At 54.5% G+C, this 21,380-nt stretch overlaps 1 protein-coding gene across 3 annotated transcripts in view; it reads left to right on the plus strand.

Moving 5' to 3' along the window:
* The window catches only part of SIL1 (SIL1 nucleotide exchange factor), a 102,834-nt gene that overhangs the window by 78,964 nt on the left and 2,490 nt on the right, over positions 1 to 21,380 (plus strand). For all 3 annotated transcript variants that reach the window (XM_065030374.1, XM_065030373.1, XM_065030375.1), the window contains exons 9-10: positions 17,762 to 17,858; positions 20,768 to 20,932. In XM_065030374.1, coding sequence (XP_064886446.1) covers positions 17,762 to 17,858; positions 20,768 to 20,932 — 262 coding nt within the window. The remainder of the gene's footprint in view (positions 1 to 17,761; positions 17,859 to 20,767; positions 20,933 to 21,380) is intronic.

The raw sequence follows: 21,380 nt of genomic DNA on the forward strand, positions 1-21,380 counted from the left end.
CCAAAAGTGGGTCTGAAAGGCGTGGGCCGGTACCCGCGGGACCGCCCGCCGCGCAGGACGGGAGCGCTGGGACACCGGCTGCGCCCCTCGACTGCTGAATGGATTCTGGGCTGTGCCCGTAATATCTTGATTAACAATTAACACGTTGGAACTGGAAAATCCCCGCTTGTTTCTCCCCCGACCCGACAGCTGAGGATATGTGTTTCCTAGTCGGTTGCTGTGCCTTGTTATAGCCTATTGACCACTGATTGAAAAGCAGAGGCTTTGTGTGAGGAGAGACCTTTAATTTCCTAGCAGAGCCGAGCGCGTTGCCCTTCAGGAACCGTTCCTTCTCCTCTGCTTATCTCTGACTCCCACTTTAAACCTCCACCTGGCAGAGGCCAGAAATAAGGCAGGATCAAAGCAAAAATAAATGAGATTGCTAGCTTCTGTGGGCAGTCTGAACCCGTTATTCCTACTTACTAACTAGTTATTCCTAAATAACTCTTGCGAGAGACAATTCAGCAGTTGCAGCATCTTCTTGATGAGAAGCACTCAGATGGAATAACCATGGCAACAGTTGCTGAGGGCCAGCGCGATGGGGGACAGAGATGTGCTCTCTAAAGGACAACGGGCACAACTTCACTAACAAATGACACCGTAAAGCACCACGGGGGTGACGGAGGGTGAGCTCTGCTCTTGTCCTGGTGGGTACCCAGCCACCTGTGCTGTGCTGGGAATGCCCCAGCGCACCCAGTAACGAGTCACACCTCGTGATGGTTTTAAACTAAAGGAGGGAGATTCAGGCTGGACACGAGGAAGAAATTGTTGCCCTGAGGGTGGTGAGAGCCTGGCCCAGGTTGGCCAGAGAGGTGGTGGATGAACCATCCCTGGAGACATCCCAGGCCAGGCTGGACGGGGCTCTGAGCAACCTGAGCTGGTGAAGATGTCCCTGCTCATGGCAGGGGGGGCACTGGGGGAGCTTTGAACATCCCTTCAACCCAAACCATCTGTGATTCTATGATTTTATGATCCCAAAGTCACAGAGGATTTCCCAGGGTTTGGTTGCTCAGGGAAACGCTGCGTCTTTCTCCTCTTGATCTGCACCCAGCCTGACTGGAGCTGGAGACAGGTGTCGATAATAAATGTTTGACGTGTCTAATTTCAGAGCTGCTTCTTTGTAAACCATCTTTAAGGCCACGTTTGAAGCTCTGCAGGAGGGAACCAGAAGCCACGTGGTGTTGCTGGTGGAGGAGCTGGTAAGAAATGGGGCATTTGACTTGAAGTGTTGGCCTGTGGTGCATGGCAGGAATGTGCAGGAACCAGCTGAGGGTCCTTCCTCCCCAGGTCACGCTCTCCCCTGGCCCAGGGGTCTGCTGAGTGCTCCCCGTTAGGACAACCCTGCTCCCTGTTAGGACAAGCCCTCTCCAAACTCTGGTCTTCATCTTGGCTTGGGAGCACCTGAGGTTATGGGAACAAAGCCTCTCAAATAGCTTTGTGAGGATCGCGTTACTTTTATTAGGCAATATTCTCTCTCTGTTGTCTTATTTAATTGGACGTTTTATAAGCCTGAAAAATAAAAGAAGGAAACTCCTTAATGTTCACCAGAAGAAAAGAGGAGCCTGCTGAAAGACAGCACTTTTACAGATTTCCGAGAAGGAGGCAGTAAATACTCCACCTCTGCTTAATAATAATAATAGGCAGGCTAAGTATCTCTAAAAATATAAAATACCGTGGGCCTATTTGGAATAGTCAACATCCTTATCAGCCCGCTGCTGTCTCTGCAAACAAGTCCTGCTGGAGGCTCTGGGCATGATTTTTGATGGCTCGGAGCAGCTGGAGCTTCTTTGACTTCAGCGAAAAGTCTGAGTGCTTGGCAGGGCGGCAAACCAGCCTCTTCCTTTCTGCCTCAAATTGGGTCTTGATTCTAAGTGAGAGGAATTTTCTCCTCCCGATAATTCTGTGCATCTGAAGTGATTACAGCTCCGTGTGAGTGCTCATTTAGGAGATTTGAATGCAGCGTTTTCTTCCGTCTTAAAAAGGTTCCTTCAAGCCTTATGATTCTGGAGAGGGGGAAAAAATAAATCCTAGTGGAAATCGTCACGTCTTCCTATGCAGATTAGAGATTAAAACTTTTATTTTTATAAAACACGGGGGCTAAACCGGAAAACTTCTGTTCAGGCGAGCGGGTTTGGGCTGGTGGCGACGTGCTGCTAAATTCTTATCTGGTGGTGAAGAGGCAGAGCCAGCGAGTGGTATTATTTGGAGTTCTTAGAGAGTGAGCTTTAATGTTTGCTTAACTCCACTAAAAATAGACGCCACCCTCTTTTCCTAATAGGCAGCATTTGTCACACTTGATTCATTTCCTCTCCCAAACCGAATTCCTTCATGAATATTCATGGCTACTCCCCAGGAATCTGCCTGTCCTCACAAGTTGTACTCGCCGTAACAACGCGAGCCAACCTTTCGCAGCTCACCTGGCCCCAGCCGGCACAGCGCGGAGATACCAACAGCTCTCATCCATCCCTGCCTTCTCCGCGAGCTGTGATTGCTCGTTATCCCTCTCGATGAGACCCTTAACGAGGCTCCCGCTCCTGTTGTCATAGCAGCGCCGCATTGCCCGGTACAGCAAAGTCTCTGTTAATTGTGAGATGGGAGGATCAGTTTGGCAGTTTTTCTAGTCAAGATTAGGCCAGAAGGTCCCTTCTGAACCGCGATGAATGTGGTTTCCTTCAGAAGATACTAAAACTTGGTAGTTACAGAAAATTTCTGAAGAGGGAAGCTTTGCATAACAAAGAGTGGGACAGCAGTCCTTCTGGAGCTCTTCCCATTCGTGCTCAGCCACCGCCTAAGGCAGGAGGAAAACAACCAGCAATGCCAAAGGGGAACAGAAAATGTTTGATTCGTGGTTCCGGAAATCTGTCAGCACCTCAGACCTTCTAACCTCGGGGGTCCAGAGCGTGTCGGGGGTCCTCGCTGCTGTCATTGCTGGTGGAACGGGAGGAATCTGCTGCCTGGTGAGCAGCGGGGAAGCAAAGGGCTGATGAGATGCCGGAGGAATGTGAGGCCGACAAAGCCTGGACCACGTCCCCGGAGCCCTCGGCCAACGGGTGCGTGAGGAGGAAGGGCATCGGTAGGGTCCTGTGGTAGGTGAGCGTTTGTTCACTCAGCAGGGACCAAGAAGGCTTGTCGCGTTGCTTTTCAGGGCGCTGGGATGGGTGACGTGCCCGTTTGCTGAGGGAAGGGGTGCTGGTGGTCACCTCCTGCCAGTCGCTCCGTCCTCACTCCATTTGCTCCCTGTGCTGACACCGTTCAACCTTGCTTGTTGTTAAAGCCATTCAAGGACCAGAATTGATAGTACCTGCGGAGGCAGGGTGTTTGTCTGCTGGGCTTGTGAGGACCACTCGCTGGGCAGACATCTGTTGCCAGTGGGGTCATTGCCATCCAGGAAGACCATGTTGATTTTCAGTGGTGTGCTACAAGAGTTTTGTAGGGGCCGCTCCGGCGTTGTGGGTGAGACACGTGCACAGCAGAATGATCTCATCACACCTTTGGTCCTGCAAGGCCCAGAGTGGCCGCGTCCCCATGTTCATTGAAGAGGGTGAAGAGCGGCAGCGTGCTGTTTGCGGCTGGACCCAGAGGAGGGATTTACCAGTGAGGATGCCATCCTTAACTGGTGGGACTGGTCCAAGACACTGGGTCGGCATCTCCGCTCTCTCACAGAGTGGCGCCGTGTGGTCGTTCGCCCAGGAGCGGTGGAGCTGGTGGTTGTGTCATCTCCAGGGCTGGCGTGGGGAAGGAGACCTGGCTGGGAACAGCTGTGCTTGTCCCCCAAATACACAGGCCAGGTTTGTCATCTGTGCCTGTCGCTGGGTTTACTCTGAAACGTAGCCAGAATAATCCGTGACTTAAACATAGGCAAGAGTGGTGTTTTTACAGAACAAAAAAAGATAATCCTTACCCCCCTCAATCCCTCTCCCAAAATGAAAAAATCCACTAGCCAAGCCCTGCAAACGAGATTTCATTCTTTCGTGTGTGCATCGAGGAGGCAGATTTCTAAAGGCTGGCTTTCCATTTCACAGGCATTTATTATAGGCATGAATAATTGCTGGCACTGCGCTACCACTGCTGTTGTTTGCTCTTACGGTTAGGCCAATTACATATGTAAGCCCCTGATTTACAAGCAAAAGCAGAACGAAAGGAGCTTTGTGGTGTACATTTCAAGAACGAGTGATGTGTCCACAGTCTGCTGTAGGGCCCCGGATTTGTGCCGTGGAACACCGAGGTCCGTTGCCAGAAATACGTGGACGCAGATTGTCCAGGGCATTATGTGACACGTGCTGTCGCAGCGCAGCATGAAGGACATAAATGTGAATGAGTGTTTGAGGACCGGGACCTTGCCCAGATTCATCCTGTGATGAGTATTCCTGCTGCATTTGGGGAATTCACAGAGAACACACACAAAAGAGAGAGAATTTGAACTAAACATAATGGTTCTGTAAGATGGGCTTAACCAAAGCCTCTCCAGGGGCTATTTCCCAACATGATAATCAGTTTGTCTCCAACTCTTACTGTCCAGTGAGCCTTCCCGGGCAAGACAAATAGGTGACATCTGTTGCTGGATTCAAAACGGATGAGTTGAGATCAAACTGAGAATTTTTTCTTGCTTTTGCACAGCAGGCAGTGGACAGGTGGGACAGAGGTAGGTCAGTCCATGGGGTGCTGGTTTCCAGACAGCCGCTCGGACGGGTCACGCCAGCCGTGATTCCTGTTGAGCTGGACTGGAGAAGGTCATAGAATCACAGAATCATTTCGGTTGGAAGAGACCCTCAAGATAATTGAGTCCATCCATAACCTCCCTGGCACTGCCCCGTGTCCTGAGAACCTCATGTCCGTCTGTCCAACCCATCCAGGGATGGTGACTCCAGCACTGCCCTGGGCAGCCTGTTCCAATGCCCAACAGCCCTTTGGGGAAGAAATTGTTCCCTAGATCCAACCTCAACCTCCCCTGGCGCAACTTGAGGCCGTTTCCTCTGCTCCTGGCGCTTGTTCCTGGGGAGCAGAGCCCGACCCCCCTGGCTCCAAGCTCCTTTCAGGCAGTTCAGAGATCAGAAGGTCTCCCCTGACCTTGCTGTGCTGGAGCCTCTCGGTACCATCAGCCGTGGGTGCGGTGAAGAACCAGCCCATGCGGTGAGGGAGGATGAGGAGCTGTGCTCATCCTCCTTGGACCAGCGGCAAACTGGTGTCCTCGCTGCTGAGGGAGCAGAGCGGGAAGGATGTGAGTAAGGACAGAAGAAGTCAGAATGGTTGTGGGTGCTGATCTCATCATCACACGTTGCAGTGGATGTTTGCTGTGTGTGGGAAGGCAGCCAGCGTTCTGCACTCCGGGGATGGCCGGGGAGGATGATGCGCTCGTTAGTCGCTAGCGCTGAGCGGGCGGCTTCTCATCTCTCAGGGTTTGTGTGCTCAGCTGGAGGCCGTGGCAGCCTCCTTGGTGCAGGTAGCCCCTGATCAGTCTGATGGGTGCGTGCTGAGCTGCTGGACGCTGGTGGGGAGACGCTCTGCACCAGCTCAGCACAGCATGCGCCCGCGTGCGTTTGTGAGCGTCTGCTGGGGCAGGAAGCACTGGTTTAGAGCCATCGATTTCTAAAGTGATGTCCTGAAGCATCTAGAGCTTCCCAGGGCAGAGCCAGCCCTGGGGCAGGCAGAGCACCTGGCCGCCTGCCCCATGCCCTCCGCAGATGCGCGTCCCCCTCTCTGGGTACAGGACGGATGGGAAAGCACACCCAGATTTATTTACTATGCTGCATATTTACTAGGATGTAAATCCCGGCAATTACTGGCAAGTCTGCTCTCCTCCTGCGCCTTCGCCTCACACCTGTGAACTTCTGGTGGTGTCACCTTCCCGTCCTCGCGTCACGCAGTCTGGCAGTGGGAGGTGATCAGCACCACTAACGTCTGCACAGCGTGTGTCTTTCCACAGCTCCCGAGGGCTGAATACATGGAACCCCAGTTCCTCCTTCACCCTTCACATCCAAGCTGGTTCTGAATCCAGATGTTTCATCCTCTGCAGCCGCTCTCAGAACTTCCTTCTGCCCTGGTGATTAAGCTGTTACTTATCTCCTGCCTCGCAGAATCCACCTGGGATGCCTGTATCGCTGCTCTCTGTTACAGACACAGTGTTCATCTCTAGATCTGTCTGTCTTTTCCTCACCACGTCACTGCCAGGCTATGTCTGTCTGTCGGCTCCCTCCTCCATCGGCTTTTTCTCTTTGCCTGTAGGGTCATTAAAACTTAATTGGCCTGTCAGCTTCCTTTGTCAAGGTATCTGTCCTCTCCATCCATCAGTGAGGTAGGACACACTGCTGAAATTCCCCTCTTCTTGCATAATTATCTTACTCCACCACATCTTTTACACAGAACATTCCCTTCTGAATGTGCCTCCTCTCCTTGCTCTGAGCCTCTAGTTTAGCTGTGTCTTTGTTTCTTATATATGCACATGAATTCATTGCATTGTTACCATATTTTATTGGCCAGCTTGGTGGTTTTAGGTCCTTGACAGCTTGATTCATGCATTTGTTGGTGTTTCCTTCACCCTCTCTCTGACAATGGGATCCACATCACCTAACTTCAGTCTTGCTCCACCTGAGCTGACTGTCCAGGATACATCTCCAACCAGGCGAGAGAGACAAAAAGACCTCAAAGAGATAAAGAGAACCTCCAAAAGACAAATCATGCAATCGTAGGACAGGAGTTGAAGACAACCCCATCTCCCATGGGGCAAATGATCATTTCTACTTGCTGCTGTGACTGTGAATTTCTCAGACACTTTTCAAATAGCTGCAGCCCTCTCCAGGGTGGATCTAAAGCCTCGCGCTGTAGACTCGCCTTTCTGGATTTGCCTGGGCAAGTCCTGTGGAAATCCAGAAGCAGGGGCTGGGTGTCCAGGGATGCGCAGAACACGTGTCTGAGGGAGCCCAGGCGGCTCGGCCGAGCTGGATGTCTTCATTTTAGGTGTCTAATGTTAAGTGAGATGAATCTGACACTTAGAAAGATTAGGGGGAATGCTTCCGTCTTATTTTGTATTTAGAAAATATAAAGGTGTACCATGAATGTTTAAAAAGCAACAACAGTAATAACAGTAATTTGAGGTGGGTGCAGTTTGCCTTTATCTTTTAATTGAAGCTGCTAGAAAAATTACTGTTGTGCTGATATTTGGCAGGGACACCGATGTGAGTACCCACTTGTTTCTGAAAAATGCTGTTGGGTTTTTAATGACCATCAGCAGCACAACCTTGATTTTTAAATGTCATCCTAAATGTAGCAGTCCCAGCCTCCTCTGCCGGGGCGTGTGGGTGTTTGAGGAGGGATGAATCAGAAAGCTGAAAGAATTGCTGGTGCTTTCTGTGACTCCCAAGCTTTCCTCGAGGGCTCCCACCCGGGAACCGCCGTGGCTCACCTGTGGGTCGCAGTGCAGCGACGGTCCCTGGTCCCGTGGCGCCCGTCCCGCTGTCACCCTCCTCTCTATTAATTTGTGACTAAATTGCTCAATGCAGAATGAGTTTGTTAGAGCTGGTGTTCCATAGGTCAGGCTTTCTGTTTATCAAAACCAGGTTTCCCAGCTTTTGCAGATGCAGCTTTTCCATTCTGTGTGCGGCTGGAAGCGTTCCCCGTGCTTCGCTTGTTGGAGCTGAAATCTGCGCTTGGCATTTGCGAGGTGGTGATTTGCTTTTGTAACTGGAGCAGCGTCTCGTTTTTTGAATCGTGACTCAGTGAAACAAATATACTTTTCTAGTCTAAAATGATTCTAATAGCACCGTTAAACCCAGCGGGACTGGGAACAGCCGGAGTTTAAAGCATGGCATTGCAGTGGGGGTGACCCTCGCCGTGCCCCAGCGTCCCTTCCCCGCAGAGGCGGATGGCGACGGGGCTGGGAAGCGACGAGCGGCTGGGCTGTCGGGAGCGATGTGCCCGGGGCACGTCCGTCAGCAGAGCGGGTGGGAGACGATCGCCAGATTTGCGGCTGCACCGCCATGGGAGGAGCAGATGGCGGGGTTGGAACAGGACAGCGCTCGGCGGAGCTGCCGCGGAGGGACCGGAGGAGCGCGTTCTCGCACCTCGACGTGGCCGAGCCCCCGCGCTGCAGCCCCGGCAGAGCGCGGCTGGGCGGCTTTCTTATATTATTAGCACTCATCTGAAAGAAAAATCAGCTCAAATGAACAGGTAAACAAATAAAGCAAATAACAATCGAAGGTCTTGGCCTCAGGCCACCTTTTAACACCCCTCAAGATGATTAGTGGGATGCGCTAGGTAGGCACTGGGGAATGGAAGCTGAAGTGTTGGAAGCTCAGTGGTTAGCGCTCAGGCTTTCTTCTTGCGATGCTTTCAGACACCTTTTTGCAGTGTTTTTGTGTTACCTAAGGTACACCAATAGGTTTTGTCGGCATGTTTGTGTAACTTTGCGTGCCTTGAGTTGCGATACAGCTGGCCTCACGGGGATGCTGCCGTGCGAAGCTGCCCCGGTACCTTCACACAGGGGTCTTGTTCAGGGTCCCGCAGCAGCAGCAAAGAGCCGGGCAGGACCTGGGGTGTCCCTGCGTTTGTCACTGTCCCCAGTCAGCAGAGCCGCAGAGGTGGGAGGCTGGAGGTGACAGGGAACGGGGGTGACAAATGGGGGAGCCCAGCACTTGCGTTCCCATCCCGGTGCGGCTGCCGATGCTCCCGGAGCGCTTCAGTTTCCCTGTCTATAAATCTGGGGGTGCTTTGAAGTCTCTGTAATGAAAAAGCACTGGACAAGCTCAAGGATGTGGTATTAATCCTGTGGTATTGTTCTTTGCTGTGTTGTGGTTTTTGTAAAGGAATCAACACAGTTTTTGTGGGCTCTGGCTAAAATGGCATGGGAATGAATGAGTTCTGCTTGCGCTCGTAGAGAATCACTCACTTTTTATTAATGACAGACCCCATCCATGGGCACCAACAGCCATTTGACCCAGGGTACAATACCAGGCTTTCAGCAGTGCACAGGGAGTGCTTTGTAAGCGTGGCACAAGTAGCCTTAATGTTGATTTACGCCTCAAAATAAAGCATCAATTTGGATGATGGAGCACTGGGGCGAGTTCCTGAGGTGTCCTTCTCCGTGCACCATGGAGCACCTGCTCACACCCACCTGGAGGGATCGGTCATTCAGCATGCTGTGCTGGAACAGAGCTCAGGCCGCTCCTTCCGTCCTTGCTGATGGAACACGAGTCACTGGCCCTCAAATCCCGGTGGGTCAGCAAACCCTCAAGCGTGGCAGGGCAACGAAGATGATTAAGGGAGTGGAGCACCTCTCTTATGAAGAAAGGCTGAGGGAGCTGGGTCTCTTTAGTTTGGAGAAGAGGAGACTAAGGGGGGACCTCATTAATGTTTATAAATATATAAAGGGTGAGTGCCATGAGGATGGAGCCAGGCTCTTCTCGGTGGCAAACAATGATAGGACAAGGGGTAATGGGATCAAGCTGGAACACAAGAGGTTCCGCTTAAATTTGAGAAGAAACTTCTTCTCAGTGAGGGTGTCAGAGCCTGGCCCAGGCTGCCCAGGGAGGTTGTGGAGTCTCCTTCTCTGCAGACATTCCAACCCGCCTGGACATGTTCCTGTGTAACCTCACCTGGGTGTTCCTGCTCCAGCAGGGGGATTGGACTAGATGATCTTTTGAGGTCCCTTCCAATCCCAAACATACTGTGTGATACTGTGATACTGTGGGTCTGTCCATCCCCAAGACGGGAGGAGATGGGCTGGTTGTGCCGCCCATACCCTTCCCTCTCCAGGCTCCTCCGCTCCGTGCTGACCGGGTGACAGCAGCGGCCCCAAGAATCTAACAACCTTGGCTTTTTAATCATAAAGCCCGTTTTTATGGTTCCTTTTTTCCTACAGCTATAAATCCAGCCTGTTGGTGTGTGTTCCACAGAACAATCTGGCGTTGTTGATTTTGTTCTGGCACCTCAGATTTTATTGTCCAGAGCCGGTGTTTGTCCTCCGCGCCAGGGCGAGGTGAGGAGGAGGAGGTTTCGCTGCAGCTCGCCTCGGCCCCTCTGGTCACATCGCTGCTCTCCGGAGCCGCCGTGCTTCGGGTGACAACTCGTTTGTATTGACCCCAGTGACGCTCCCTGCGGCGGGGACGCCGCGTCCTGGCTGTGGGGACTTTGCGCGCCCCTGCGAGGTGTCTCGCTGCAGCAGATCTGCTATTCTGTGTTTTTATTTAATTACTTACTTTTACAGCTCTTCATATAAATCTAATTATCCATCTGTTATGCTACATTACAGCACTGCAGCTTGTCTGATTTTTTTCCCCTGTTTCAAAATACCGGCTGCCTTCGCCTGGCCCTGTCTGGGCTTGGGCGAGCGGGTCCCGTCCCCGCGGGGCCACGGTGGCTCTCGACCCTGGCTGCACCCAGACAAGCCGCTCTGCTCTCCGCTTCCAGCTCAGAACCGTGTGACTGCAAAGGGCCAGAAACCCCGTTACGTTCCAAACCTGAGTGCAGAGTTTGCCCTGGTTAACCCCGATGTCACCGCGTCCCCAGAGAGCTCAGGGCTCGTCCGTAACGGGATGTTATGAGCCCCCAGCTTTCAGCAGGGACATTGCAGGGCTCTTAAGTAGCTCAGCTGTCTCTTGCTGATGCCTGGGCCGCAGATACAAGGTTGAGAGCAAGCCTAGGTTCCCCGGCAGTTCCTATTCCTGCCTCTCCAGGGTGACTCATGCTCCCCCGCTTTCAGCATCGCATTAACCCATCAGAATCACACACTCAGCTCCAACTGATTCTCTGCAGTTCTGTTCTCTTCTTAGCAACAGATACTCAATAACCTAATTGCTCATTAAAACCCGTACTCGTGTCTCTGTAGTGCATTATGTCACGTTGAGCCCTGTTGCTCTCGCGGGGCCGCGGCTGCTCCCCCGCTACGGCGACGAGCACCTGGCTTGGTGGAAAGTGAGAAGGCAGCGTTGCATTGAAGTGGAGATTTTCATCTTCTCCGGGGTTTTTTTTAATGCCTCTCCTATATTCTGTGCTTTTGAACATCTAACACCTCTTTTATGCTTCACATCTTTCATACAAAATTGTTGTATTGCATTGCCTATTGAAACCTCGTTTTCCTTTTGTCAGGTTTTCCCCTCTCGCCCCCACTTTCTTCCTCGCTGTATTTTGATCGGCGCAGCTACTCAGGGCTCCATTTTTCTGGGTGGTTTTAATATCCTTAAGTCATAGCTCTGAAGGCCTTTGTCTGCGATAAACTCAGGTTTGAGCTGATGCTCAAAGAAGAGCCTTTCTAGGCCAGTTCTGGCGCATACGCACCTTGGCCAGGGCTTTGGGGGCGTTGGTGCCACATCCCTCCTCCTCTAACTCTGAATAGCCGCAGGCAGCCTCGTTGGGGTCGGGGTTATTGTTACCCTGTACATCTCATATTGTGCGTGCAAATGCCCCATCTCCTTTTTGATAGTGTAGGACTCTGATAATGGAATGTATTTGTGTAAGAGATTCACCGGCCCTGCGCTGAAGCGTCGTTTGCCAGCGTCCCGCAGCAGAGCCGGGGGTCATTTCAGAGGACGGGGCCTTGCAGGGGTGTTTGCGGTGAGTTGTCCCATTGTCCTTGAGTTGTCCCAGTTGTCCTTAAGTTGTCCTGTTTGTCCTCTCCTGAAGAACAAGGTTTGGAAGGAGAAGCGTCCCCACTGCTGCACACCCGGGTTTGGAGCTGCTGCCCATGGGGGTCGTTGTGCCGTAGCCAGGTCTTTGACCACCACGGGGACTCGTGTTCTCCACATGGGTCACTTCTCACTTGGGCTATTTTAATGCTTCATTTTTTTTTGTTTTCCTTAAACCTGCCATCTAAAATTCAATCCTGCAAGTATTAATGGGCTGCCGGTCATCCCGCCTCCTTTTTCTGCCCTTGTTTGTGGTTGCAGATTTGCAGCTCTAGTTTGTGCTGGAATTACTGAGTTCTAGTCAAAGCTTTAAGCGCTGACATCATAATGATCAGTTCTATCTCTCTATCTATTATTTGTCAGGTAATTTTAACGTGAATATACTTACAAGAGCTCTCAGAAAACCTCCAAATAGAGATGTCTCTGAAAAAGTTGTTGGCCTTTTCAGGTGTGACCCCGCTTGTGTCACTTTGGTTTCCAGGACTCACAAAAATGACCTTTTCTGTAGCCTTTCCGATTCTTACCCAGGTGGGGAGGCTCCGGGGGCACAAGTAGCCAGGCGAGGTGTTTTAGGGTAATTTTGGGTTTGAACCACTTTGCTCTCCTGCGAACAAAGCGTTGCCGCTCTCTCATTTTCTCCGTTAATGGGTTTGGTGCGGGAGCCGGGGGTCAGGTGAGCGCTGCCGCCTCTCGCTGCTCCTCAGCTTACAGCACAAACTCAATAGATCGCACTAAATTTTTAAGGCTGTTTCGCAGGCTTACAGACTTTGATCCCCTGCTTTGATTTCCCACGCGGCCTCGCCGAGCGCTGGTTCTGAGGAGTGAAGAGCCCCATTAAGCCGTGTCTCGCCCGGTGATTATCGCGCCTCCTCACCTCCGCGCCAGCCTTTCATCCCGCTCCAGACCTGCCTCCCGCCGGGATGCTGGCGGCAGCGTCCCCTCCATCGCGCTCCCCGTTCCCACCTCTTCTTGCTCCTTTCCTCGCTTCAGCAGGATTTTTGGAGGAAGGAGGTGACCCCTTTTTTTTCCTAGGGTCTCGTGCGGTTTGTATAACAAGTAGGCCAAGAAATAAATATTCTATGTGTGTCCTTGCTGGAGCAGTAGAGACAAAGGCATTTGCCAGCCTGCCCTGCTCTGTGCTTCCAAGTCCCCTGCTCCCTTTTTTTTGTTAATTTAAATCTAATTTTGCTGCTATATTGCAGGTTCCTGTCTAACTCGGGAGCCGCTGTCGCCTCAGGGCTGTGCTGCTGCTTTCCAGTCCTCCCACGGCCCTCGTGTGTGCCGTCTGGAAAGACTGGGAAAAGTCTCTCCTAAATTTGTGCACGTGTACTTAAGGGTCATCCGAGGAGGAATGGGCTGGGGGGATCTCTTAATGGATAATACTCTCAAAACATCCTTTCTTTGGCTAAACGGGACCTGCTTCCATGTGGTGAGTTTGCTGGTGAAAATGGCAAAGGAGAAGCTTGTGGTGGATTTTCATGCTGGTGGCTTCTCTGGATGGTCGGTCGTCCTCATCCTAAGGTCTTGCTGCTTCCACAAAGAGCTTTAATGGAATTAAAAAAAAGGAAGAAGGGAGCGAACATCCTGACCCGGCAGCTGGTGGAAGGTGCAGGTCCCATCTCTGCCTTTGTCACTCACCCAGGGCAGGACCTGTCACCGGTCGCTGCAGCAGCTTCAGTGCAGTTTTACACACACATCACGGCGCATCAGCCCTTGTTTTTATTGCTGTTGCTCCCCTCTCCAGGCGCTGCTGAGGCTCGCGGTGTTCTGGCAAACAAGCCTTGACTGTAATAATTTCTGGCTCCTCGTGGGAAGTTGTAACTCCGACGCAGTGAAACATCAACTGGGAGAAAGTGGAGAGTTTCCTTCTGCCGCGTGAGCTGCGGCGGCCAGGCTCGCAGGGAGGTTTTCTCCTGGCTTTCCCCTGCCCTGATTTTGCTTTTGCCCTCTTTACCCATGGGCATGGTCACCCTGCTCCAGCTGCCAACGGGGAAACATCCTGGGCTGGTGACACCACATGTTAAACCTGTGCTTGGCAACGTCACCGCTCCGGAGCCTGGGAGGAGGCAGCTGCGGAAGACTGCAATGTTGTTTGTCTTGTGGTCAGAAGGGTCATAGAATCACAGAATCATTTTGGTTGGAAGAGACCCTCAAGATCATCGAGTCAACCATAACCCCCCCCAGCACTGCCCCATGTCCTGAGAACCTCATGTCCGTCTGTCCAACCCTCCAGGGCTGGTGACTCCAGCACTGCCCTGGGCAGCCTGTTCCAATGCCCCACAGCCCTTTGGGGAAGAAATTGTTCCCAGATCCAACCTCAACCTCCCCTGGCGCAACTTGAGGCCGTTTCCTCTGCTCCTGGCGCTTGTTCCTGGGGAGCAGAGCCCGACCCCCCTGGCTCCAAGCTCCTTTCAGGCAGTTCAGAGATCAGAAGGTCTCCCCTCAGCTCCTGTTCTCCAGCTGAACCCCCAGGTCCCTCAGCCGCTCCCATCACACTTGTGCTCCAGCCCCTCACCAGCTCCGTTCCCTTCTCTGCTCTATATCAAGAGGGTTTGGTGGCCCGTGTCCAGAGCTGTTCAGAGGTCATCGTATGGTCTGGGTTGGATGACCCATGTCTCAAGAAGTTTGGGATCTTCTGTGCAAGGACAAGCTCACCTTGCAAGGACAGAGCTGTCTCAGGGCTGCTCAGAGCTGACAGTGTAGGCACCTGTGGGCAGGGGGGATTCCTGCTGGGCTCCTCAACCTCTGCATCGCTGCTCAGTGCATCTTGGCCAGCGTGACCACCAGTGACCTGCCCATCCTGTCCCAGCACCCAGGGAATCCTTTGCATGGATCAGTCATGGTGAGCCTGTGCCCAGCCTCGTTTTCTGCTCTTCAGGGGCAGAATGAGAGGTGGATGTGATGGACGTGGGCCTCAGTGCTCGGAAGCTGGTTCATCCCATCCGTTTGGGTGCTCCCCAATCTCTGGCACCCCTGCAGCGTTGGGGTGTCTTCATGCGCTGTGTTCAGGCTCTGTCCCAGCCTCAGAGGTCCATGTCAGTGAATTTCGTCGCTGGTGCCACCATCCCTGTATCCATTAGCAGATGAGCACAGGTTGAATTTCCCGTGCGGACGCTCCACTGTCTGTTTCATTGTATTTATTTTGTTCAGGCTGCTTTTCCCTGAGCTCGACAGTGTAATTTGTACTGATCTGTGCTGAGTTTTCCAAACTCTCAAATGAGGTTTTTTGTTAGTGTGGAGCCCAGACTATTGATAGTAGAGACATTAAACAACAGAAACACGGGGAAGTGAGCAGCACGGCTACCACCAGGAACGCTTCCTAGGCTCCGGAGGTGCTCCTTGGCAAAAACACCATGGTTCAGAGATTTTAATTAGATCTAATCCTCCAGGTGACCAACCAAGCAGTAAAAGGCATACCAATTTTCCAGTTGCATCCCTTGCTGAAAGAGTTTTTATTATTTATTTTAGATAGATGTGATAGAAGAACTTGGATATCCCAAACTTCATGTTTTCCTTGAATGGCACCAGGAGTTACACCAGCCTGCAACCGTGTCCTGCACTTGTTCTGGTCTCCCTTTCCCACTTGCATGTGACCCGATCTGGTCAAGTGTTTGGATCAGAATTTGTATTTTCTGAGTGTCGGAGGAGTCGTCCACTCCTCCTTGGGTCTGGAAACACAGTGGTGGTTTCTTTGCCTCTTGTTCACATGGGACACGGAGCCCCAGCACTGAAAATGTGTCTGCCAGCCTGGCCGATGATGTGCCGGGCACAGCCCGACCTGCATCCCCGCCTGCCCCTAGAAAAGCTGGAAGGAGCGACAAGCACAGCCCAACCATTCGCAGACACAGGCAGAGACCAGAGCTGTCATTGCTGGGCAACAGAGCTGGAAAAGCCTTCTCTTCCCCCTCCTGCCCGGTTTGCACAGCAGAGGGGTCTGTGCATCCCGGTGGCGCCGGGCGGGCTGTGGGGTGCCCGAGGCTCTGTGCCCATGCTGCCCGAGCTCTGTGGGAGGTTTTGTGCCGTCGTGGTGAGCACGGCCATGCCCGGCTGTCCCGACATGCTACTGGGCGCACCGCAGTCACCTGGGGACGTGTGTGGCTTCTAAACAATGCAGTGTCCTCCTGCTGCCCTGTCTCTGGGCTCCCAAAGGAGTCTCATCACATAAATCTGTCTGGACTGACAGGAGATGCAGGATTCATTCCTTTCTGCAGGGCGGGTGTCCCTCATCTCTGGCTCTGTCGAAGCGAGGGTCACACTCGGCACACGGGGTACGTCAGACTGCTGTTCAGCCAGGCCCCGGCTGGGCACCACGCTGCCCAGACCTCTTCTGCAGCAGGATCCCAGAGCTCCTGGGTTTGTTCTTTCTCCCAGGTCACAGCTGTCCCCTCTTCACAGGGTCCCTGAGAAATCAGAGATGGCTTTTGACAGCCCCTGTCCCTGCCGTGGGTCATTGCGGTCAGGACCCCTCGGAGCCGGGGTGGCTCCTGATGGTGCGAGAAGCAAAGCCGGGGTGGAGCAGGGGCACGGGGTTTGTCTTCCCGACACCCATGAGCTCAGTGTGCTCTTGTGTTCCTGCGAGCTGCGGGTTTAATTCAAGGCTGCTCCCTGCCCCAGCCCATTTGTCTGCTGTTTGGGTTTTTTATGACCCTGTCTGCCTCCGTGTCTCGTATTTCTGGGATGATGCTCGGCACTGGCTGCTCTGGTGTTGGTAGGAGCTGCGGGTGTTTTGCTGTAGCAGGGACGCGTGACCTTTGTCTGGCCACGGTGCAATTGCTGCTTCCAAGACGAGCAAAGGCTGAAGCGCTGGAGCTTTTCCTTAGAGCACGAAAAACCCGGGATCAGGGCTGTTGACAGCTGGTACATTGTGTTCCGACTGTAGAGGCCCTGCCAAAGTGGGAGCCCGTAGCATCTGACCTCTTTGCCACCCTCTAAGACGCCCTAGCAGTGGGTTTGCAAAGCGGTGAACATGACTTGTCCTGCCTGCGCCCGGGCCAGCCGCTCACAGCCCTGGTGTTTTAGCCTGGTTCTTGCAGACAGGAGGCTGGATTTAGCTGTTTGTAGTCCTTGGAGAAAAACACTCGATGCGAGAGGTGTGTGGGTGGTGAGACTGAGTATAATTTGTGATTCAGAGGCGCCAGGGACAAGCAGGACCTTCCTCCAGGTGAGCTGGGGGGGCCGGTGCTGCAGCAAAGGGGCGTTTAAATAAATCAGTGTGTTAACAGCAAGTGAGGGCTGTGAGGGAGGGAAAGCGAGAACTGAAATATAAAAGGCTGTTAGGGAATAGAGGCGAAGCAGGAGGATGAACAGCTGTGCGGGAAGCACAGGGGAGATTTGCCAGGGCTTTGCACCTTCTCCATAACCACAAAAATCAGGTTCTCCAACACTGGACACTTTAAAGGTTCAGCTGGACAGGGTTCTGGGCCAGCTTGCCTAGACTGGGCTTTATTCCAAGAAAGGCTGGACCAGATGATCCTTGTGGTCCCTTCCAGCCTGGTGTCCTGGGATTCTGTAATTCTATGGAGCTGTGGTCAGTGGCAGTTGGGGTTTGTGGTGGCAGTTGGAGGTTCGTGGTGGCAGTCGGGGGTTCGTGGTGGCAGTCGGGGTTTGTGGTGGCAGTCGGGGTTCACAGTGGCAGTCGGGGTTCATGGTGGCAGTTGGGGGTTCATGGTGACAGTCAGGGTTTGTGGTGGCAGTCGGGGTTCGCGGTGGCAGTCAGGGGTTCACGGTGGCAGTCAGGGTTCATGGTGGCAGTCAGGGTTCATGGTGGCAGTCGGGGTTCATGGTGACAGTCAGGGTTTGTGGTGGCAGTCGGGGTTCGCGGTGGCAGTCAGGGGTTCACGGTGGCAGTCGGGGTTCATGGTGACAGTCAGGGTTTGTGGTGGCAGTCGGGGTTCATGGTGACAGTCAGGGTTTGTGGTCGCAGTCGGGGTTCGTGGTGGCAGTGGGGGGTTTGTGGTGGCAGTTGGGGTTCGTGGTGGCAGTGGGGGGTTTGCTGTGTGGTCAGGCCGGGTTTGCCCTCAGCCGTGTCCTGCCCGCGCGGACCCGCAGCCCGTCCCGCCCGCCATGCCTGCGCTGCCGCTCACCCGCCTTTTGCTTTTTCCCTGCAGCAACCCCAAAGTCCAGATCGAAGCCATCGAGGGGGGAGCGCTGCAGAAGCTGCTGGTTATTCTGGCTACGGAACAACCCCTGCCCGTCAAGAAGAAGGTGAGCAGGTGGGGATGCCCCTGTTGACATAGCCGTCTTTGTGCTCGTCGGGGCTTCACTGACCCTGTGAGAGTGTGGGACCCGCGCTGGGTGCAGGATTGTGGCCCTGGGTGCCCACTGGCCTCCAGCACTGCGGGTCTTGCCCCACACGCACGGCAGCTCTGGGGCTCCGGGGACAGGGCAGGGAGGGCGAGGGTCCCCGATCAGAGGGTACGGAGCGCTGCCGGTCGGCAGGAGCTAATTGCTGGAGCCAGCCCCGCGTGCTGCCCTGGGCGCTGGCTCCGGAGCGAGCCGAGCAGCGAGAGCCCCCAGCCAAATGTGCAGCGCTGTCCGTCGGGGCCGCCTCCCTCCCTCCCTCCTCACCGCACTCCCTGGAGCATGAGATCTCATTACCCTCGCTTTAGCCTGTGATGCCGCCTCTGTTTACAGGCCGTAAAATTATCCGGCTGCTCCCGAAAACCCAGGCACACCGTTTAACACGGTGACCTCCTGCGGGAGGGACTTTGGCAGGGTGAGGGAACCACCGGCTCTTCCATTTGTCTTTGATACACCTGCTGATATGCAAACAGCAGCATTTGAACAAGGTCCTACAACACGCTCTCATTTAGTCTGTGCTGAGGGTCCTCCAGTGGGCAGAAGACACGGGAGGGGCTGGGGAACCCCTGTGCTCTCAGTCATGGGTGGGAGGAGGTCCCGGACGGAAAGTTGCACCCCAGGATGCTGTGGGCTCAGAAATTCCACCTGGGAGTGCCCGTGGCTCGGTCTGGAGCTCATTTTGGGGTAGGAAAGGACGGTGGGGAGCGCAGAGCCCCTCACCAGCATCGCTCGAACCCCTGTGTGGTGCATGCAGGACAGTTCTTTCCAGCAAGCCCGAATGAGCCTGGACACTTCCCCCAGAGAACAGTGAGAGGGGTGAGCTCAGTATTGTCTGCATTTACACACGGTCTCATGAGAGCCTCCGAGGGTTGAAGCCGCTTTTCCAGGAGGACAGAGGCTTTTAATTCCCAGTTCCTGAGCTCTGCACAGTCCTGTCTCTCCAGGATCCTGAGCACAGGTGGGTGCCCGTGTCGTGGCTCCCGCTCAGGTGGGTTTTCCGCCCCAGCGCGCGGCAGCGAGGCCATGAGTGCATTTCTTCCCTCCCCTGTCCTTCGGCCTATGGTGAAATAAGGAGAAGGAAACAGTCTCCAATTCACCGATGGCAACTCAAGAGATGGAAAATAGAAACAACCGGGGCTGGGGAGGACGCGGCTGTCAGCTCGGATCCATCCGTGGAGCGCGGGGCCTGTGTGTCCGCGGAGCGGCCGGCTCGGCTGCTCATCGCCCAGACGAGCGTCCCGGTCCCTGCTGGCAGCAGCCCTGCCCCAGGCATGCCAGCCTGTCCCCGCTGCAAACCACGGCCGTCAGGAGTCGACAAGTGTAAAATTCAGTGCTTGGCCCCTAATTGTCTCCTGGGTGTTCAGCCCGTGCTGCTGGAGGCGCAGGAGGCAAGTGCAGCCATGCCGGTGTCTCTCACTGGTGGCGTGTGATGCTGCATCGTGACAGACCCCGTTTTGGGACTGTTTCGTGGGAAACTGTGTGGTCCTGCCCTCTGGCTGCATGGGGGCAAGGTAGGGGATGTTCCCCAGGTGTCCACATCAGTACTGGGGACAGTTCTGTTCAGTCTCTTCATCGATGATCTGGATGAGGGGATCGAGCGTACCCTTAGTAAGCCTGCAGATGACACCCAGCTGGGTGGAGTGTTGATCTGCTGGAGGGTGGGAAAGCCGTACAGAGGGGTCTGGACCAGCTGGATGGGTGGGCTGAGGCCAATTGTCTGAGGCTCAACAAGGCCAAGTGCCGGGTCCTGCACTTGGGTCACAACAGCCCCATGAACACTGCAGGCTCAGGGAAAAGCAGCTGGAAAAGGACCTGAGGGTGTTGGTGACAGCAGCTGAACATGAGCCAACGTGTGCCCAGGTGGCCAAGAGGCCACCAGCATCCTGGCTTGTGTCAGGAATAGTGTGGCCAGCAGGACCAGGGCAGTGACCATCCCTGTGCTGGGACCTGGGGAGGCCAAAGCTTGAATCCTGGGGTCAGTTCTGGGCCCCTCACTACAGGAAAGGCCTTAAGGTGCTGGAGCGAGTGCAGAGAAGGGAACGGAGCTGGTGAGGGGCTGGAGCACAAGTGTGATGGAGCGGCTGAGGGAGCTGGGGGGTTCAGCTGGAGAACAGGAGCTGAGGGGAGACCTTCTGATCTCTGAACTGCCTGAAAGGAGCTTGGAGCCAGGGGGGTCGGGCTCTGCTCCCCAGGAACAAGCGCCAGGAGCAGAGGAAACGGCCTCAAGTTGCGCCAGGGGAGGTTGAGGTTGGATTTAGGAACAATTTCTTCCCCAAAGGGCTGTGGGGCATTGGAACAGGCTGCCCAGGGCAGTGCTGGAGTCACCATCCCTGGGGGGCTGGACAGACGGACATGAGGTTCTCAGGACATGAGGCAGTGCCAGGGGTGGGTTGTGAGTGGACTTAATGAACTTGAGGTTCTCTTTCAACCAAAACAATTCTGTGATTCAATGATCTGGAGGGGCTGGGTCCCGCTTTGCCCCATCCTTCCCCTGTATCCGGACTCTGTGCCACTGGTCGGTGGGGGATTTGCCAGAAGCAGCGATGGCGCTGAGTTTGTTTGGGTGCTGGGTCATCGTTCTGGCGAACACAGTGACAGGGTTGGAGTTTGGATGGAACTCACGCAGGTTCAGGCAGCCTGGCAGCAGTGGGGAGGGCTGGGATGGGGAGACAAGGGGACTCGTGGGGACACCCCTCAGCAAGGGGCTCTGAATAGACGGGGTGGCGTGTTTCTCCTGTCCCATGGGATGCCGGGAAGAGGCTGTGCCGAAGTGGTGGCCATACCCCCGTGCTGACGGAGCTCTGTCCCCCCAGGCCCTGTTCGCACTGTCCTCCATGCTGAGACACTTCCCGTACGCCCAGCAGCAGTTCCTCAAGCTGGGCGGCCTCCAGGTCCTCAGGAGCCTCTTCAGACAGAAGGGGATGGAGCCGCTGCACGTGCGGGTGGTGACGCTGCTCTACGACCTCATGGTGGAGAAGGTGAGGAGCGGGACCGGCCGGGCGCTCCCCAAAGGAGCCGTGGAGCATCCTGTGGGTGAGGATGAGGAGGGGCCCATCCAGCATCGGTGCTGGTCCTGGTTGGGATAGGGTCCCCCCGCCCATGGGCCACCACAAGTGCCTGTGAGAGCCCAGAGAGAGCTGAAATCTTTATTTTGCATTAAACCGCCATCGCTGTTTCACCCGAGGGTTTTTAACTAAAAAAATGTCAAAGACGCAAGTAGGAAACAGGCGCTGGACTCCGTGAGCTCCACTGCATCGCCTGCGGCAGCCAAGGGGAGCAGCCGCTGCCGTGTCCTGCCTGATGGAGAGGCCCTGCCCGTCCCTGCCCGTCCCTGCCAGTCCCTGTCCATCCCTGCCCGTCCCTGCCTATCCCTGCCCGTCCCTGCCTGTCCCTGCCCATCCCTGCCCATCCCTGCCCGTCCCTGCC

This window comes from Columba livia, chromosome 14, assembly GCF_036013475.1.
Source record: "Columba livia isolate bColLiv1 breed racing homer chromosome 14, bColLiv1.pat.W.v2, whole genome shotgun sequence".
Taxonomy (NCBI): Eukaryota; Metazoa; Chordata; class Aves; order Columbiformes; family Columbidae; genus Columba; species Columba livia.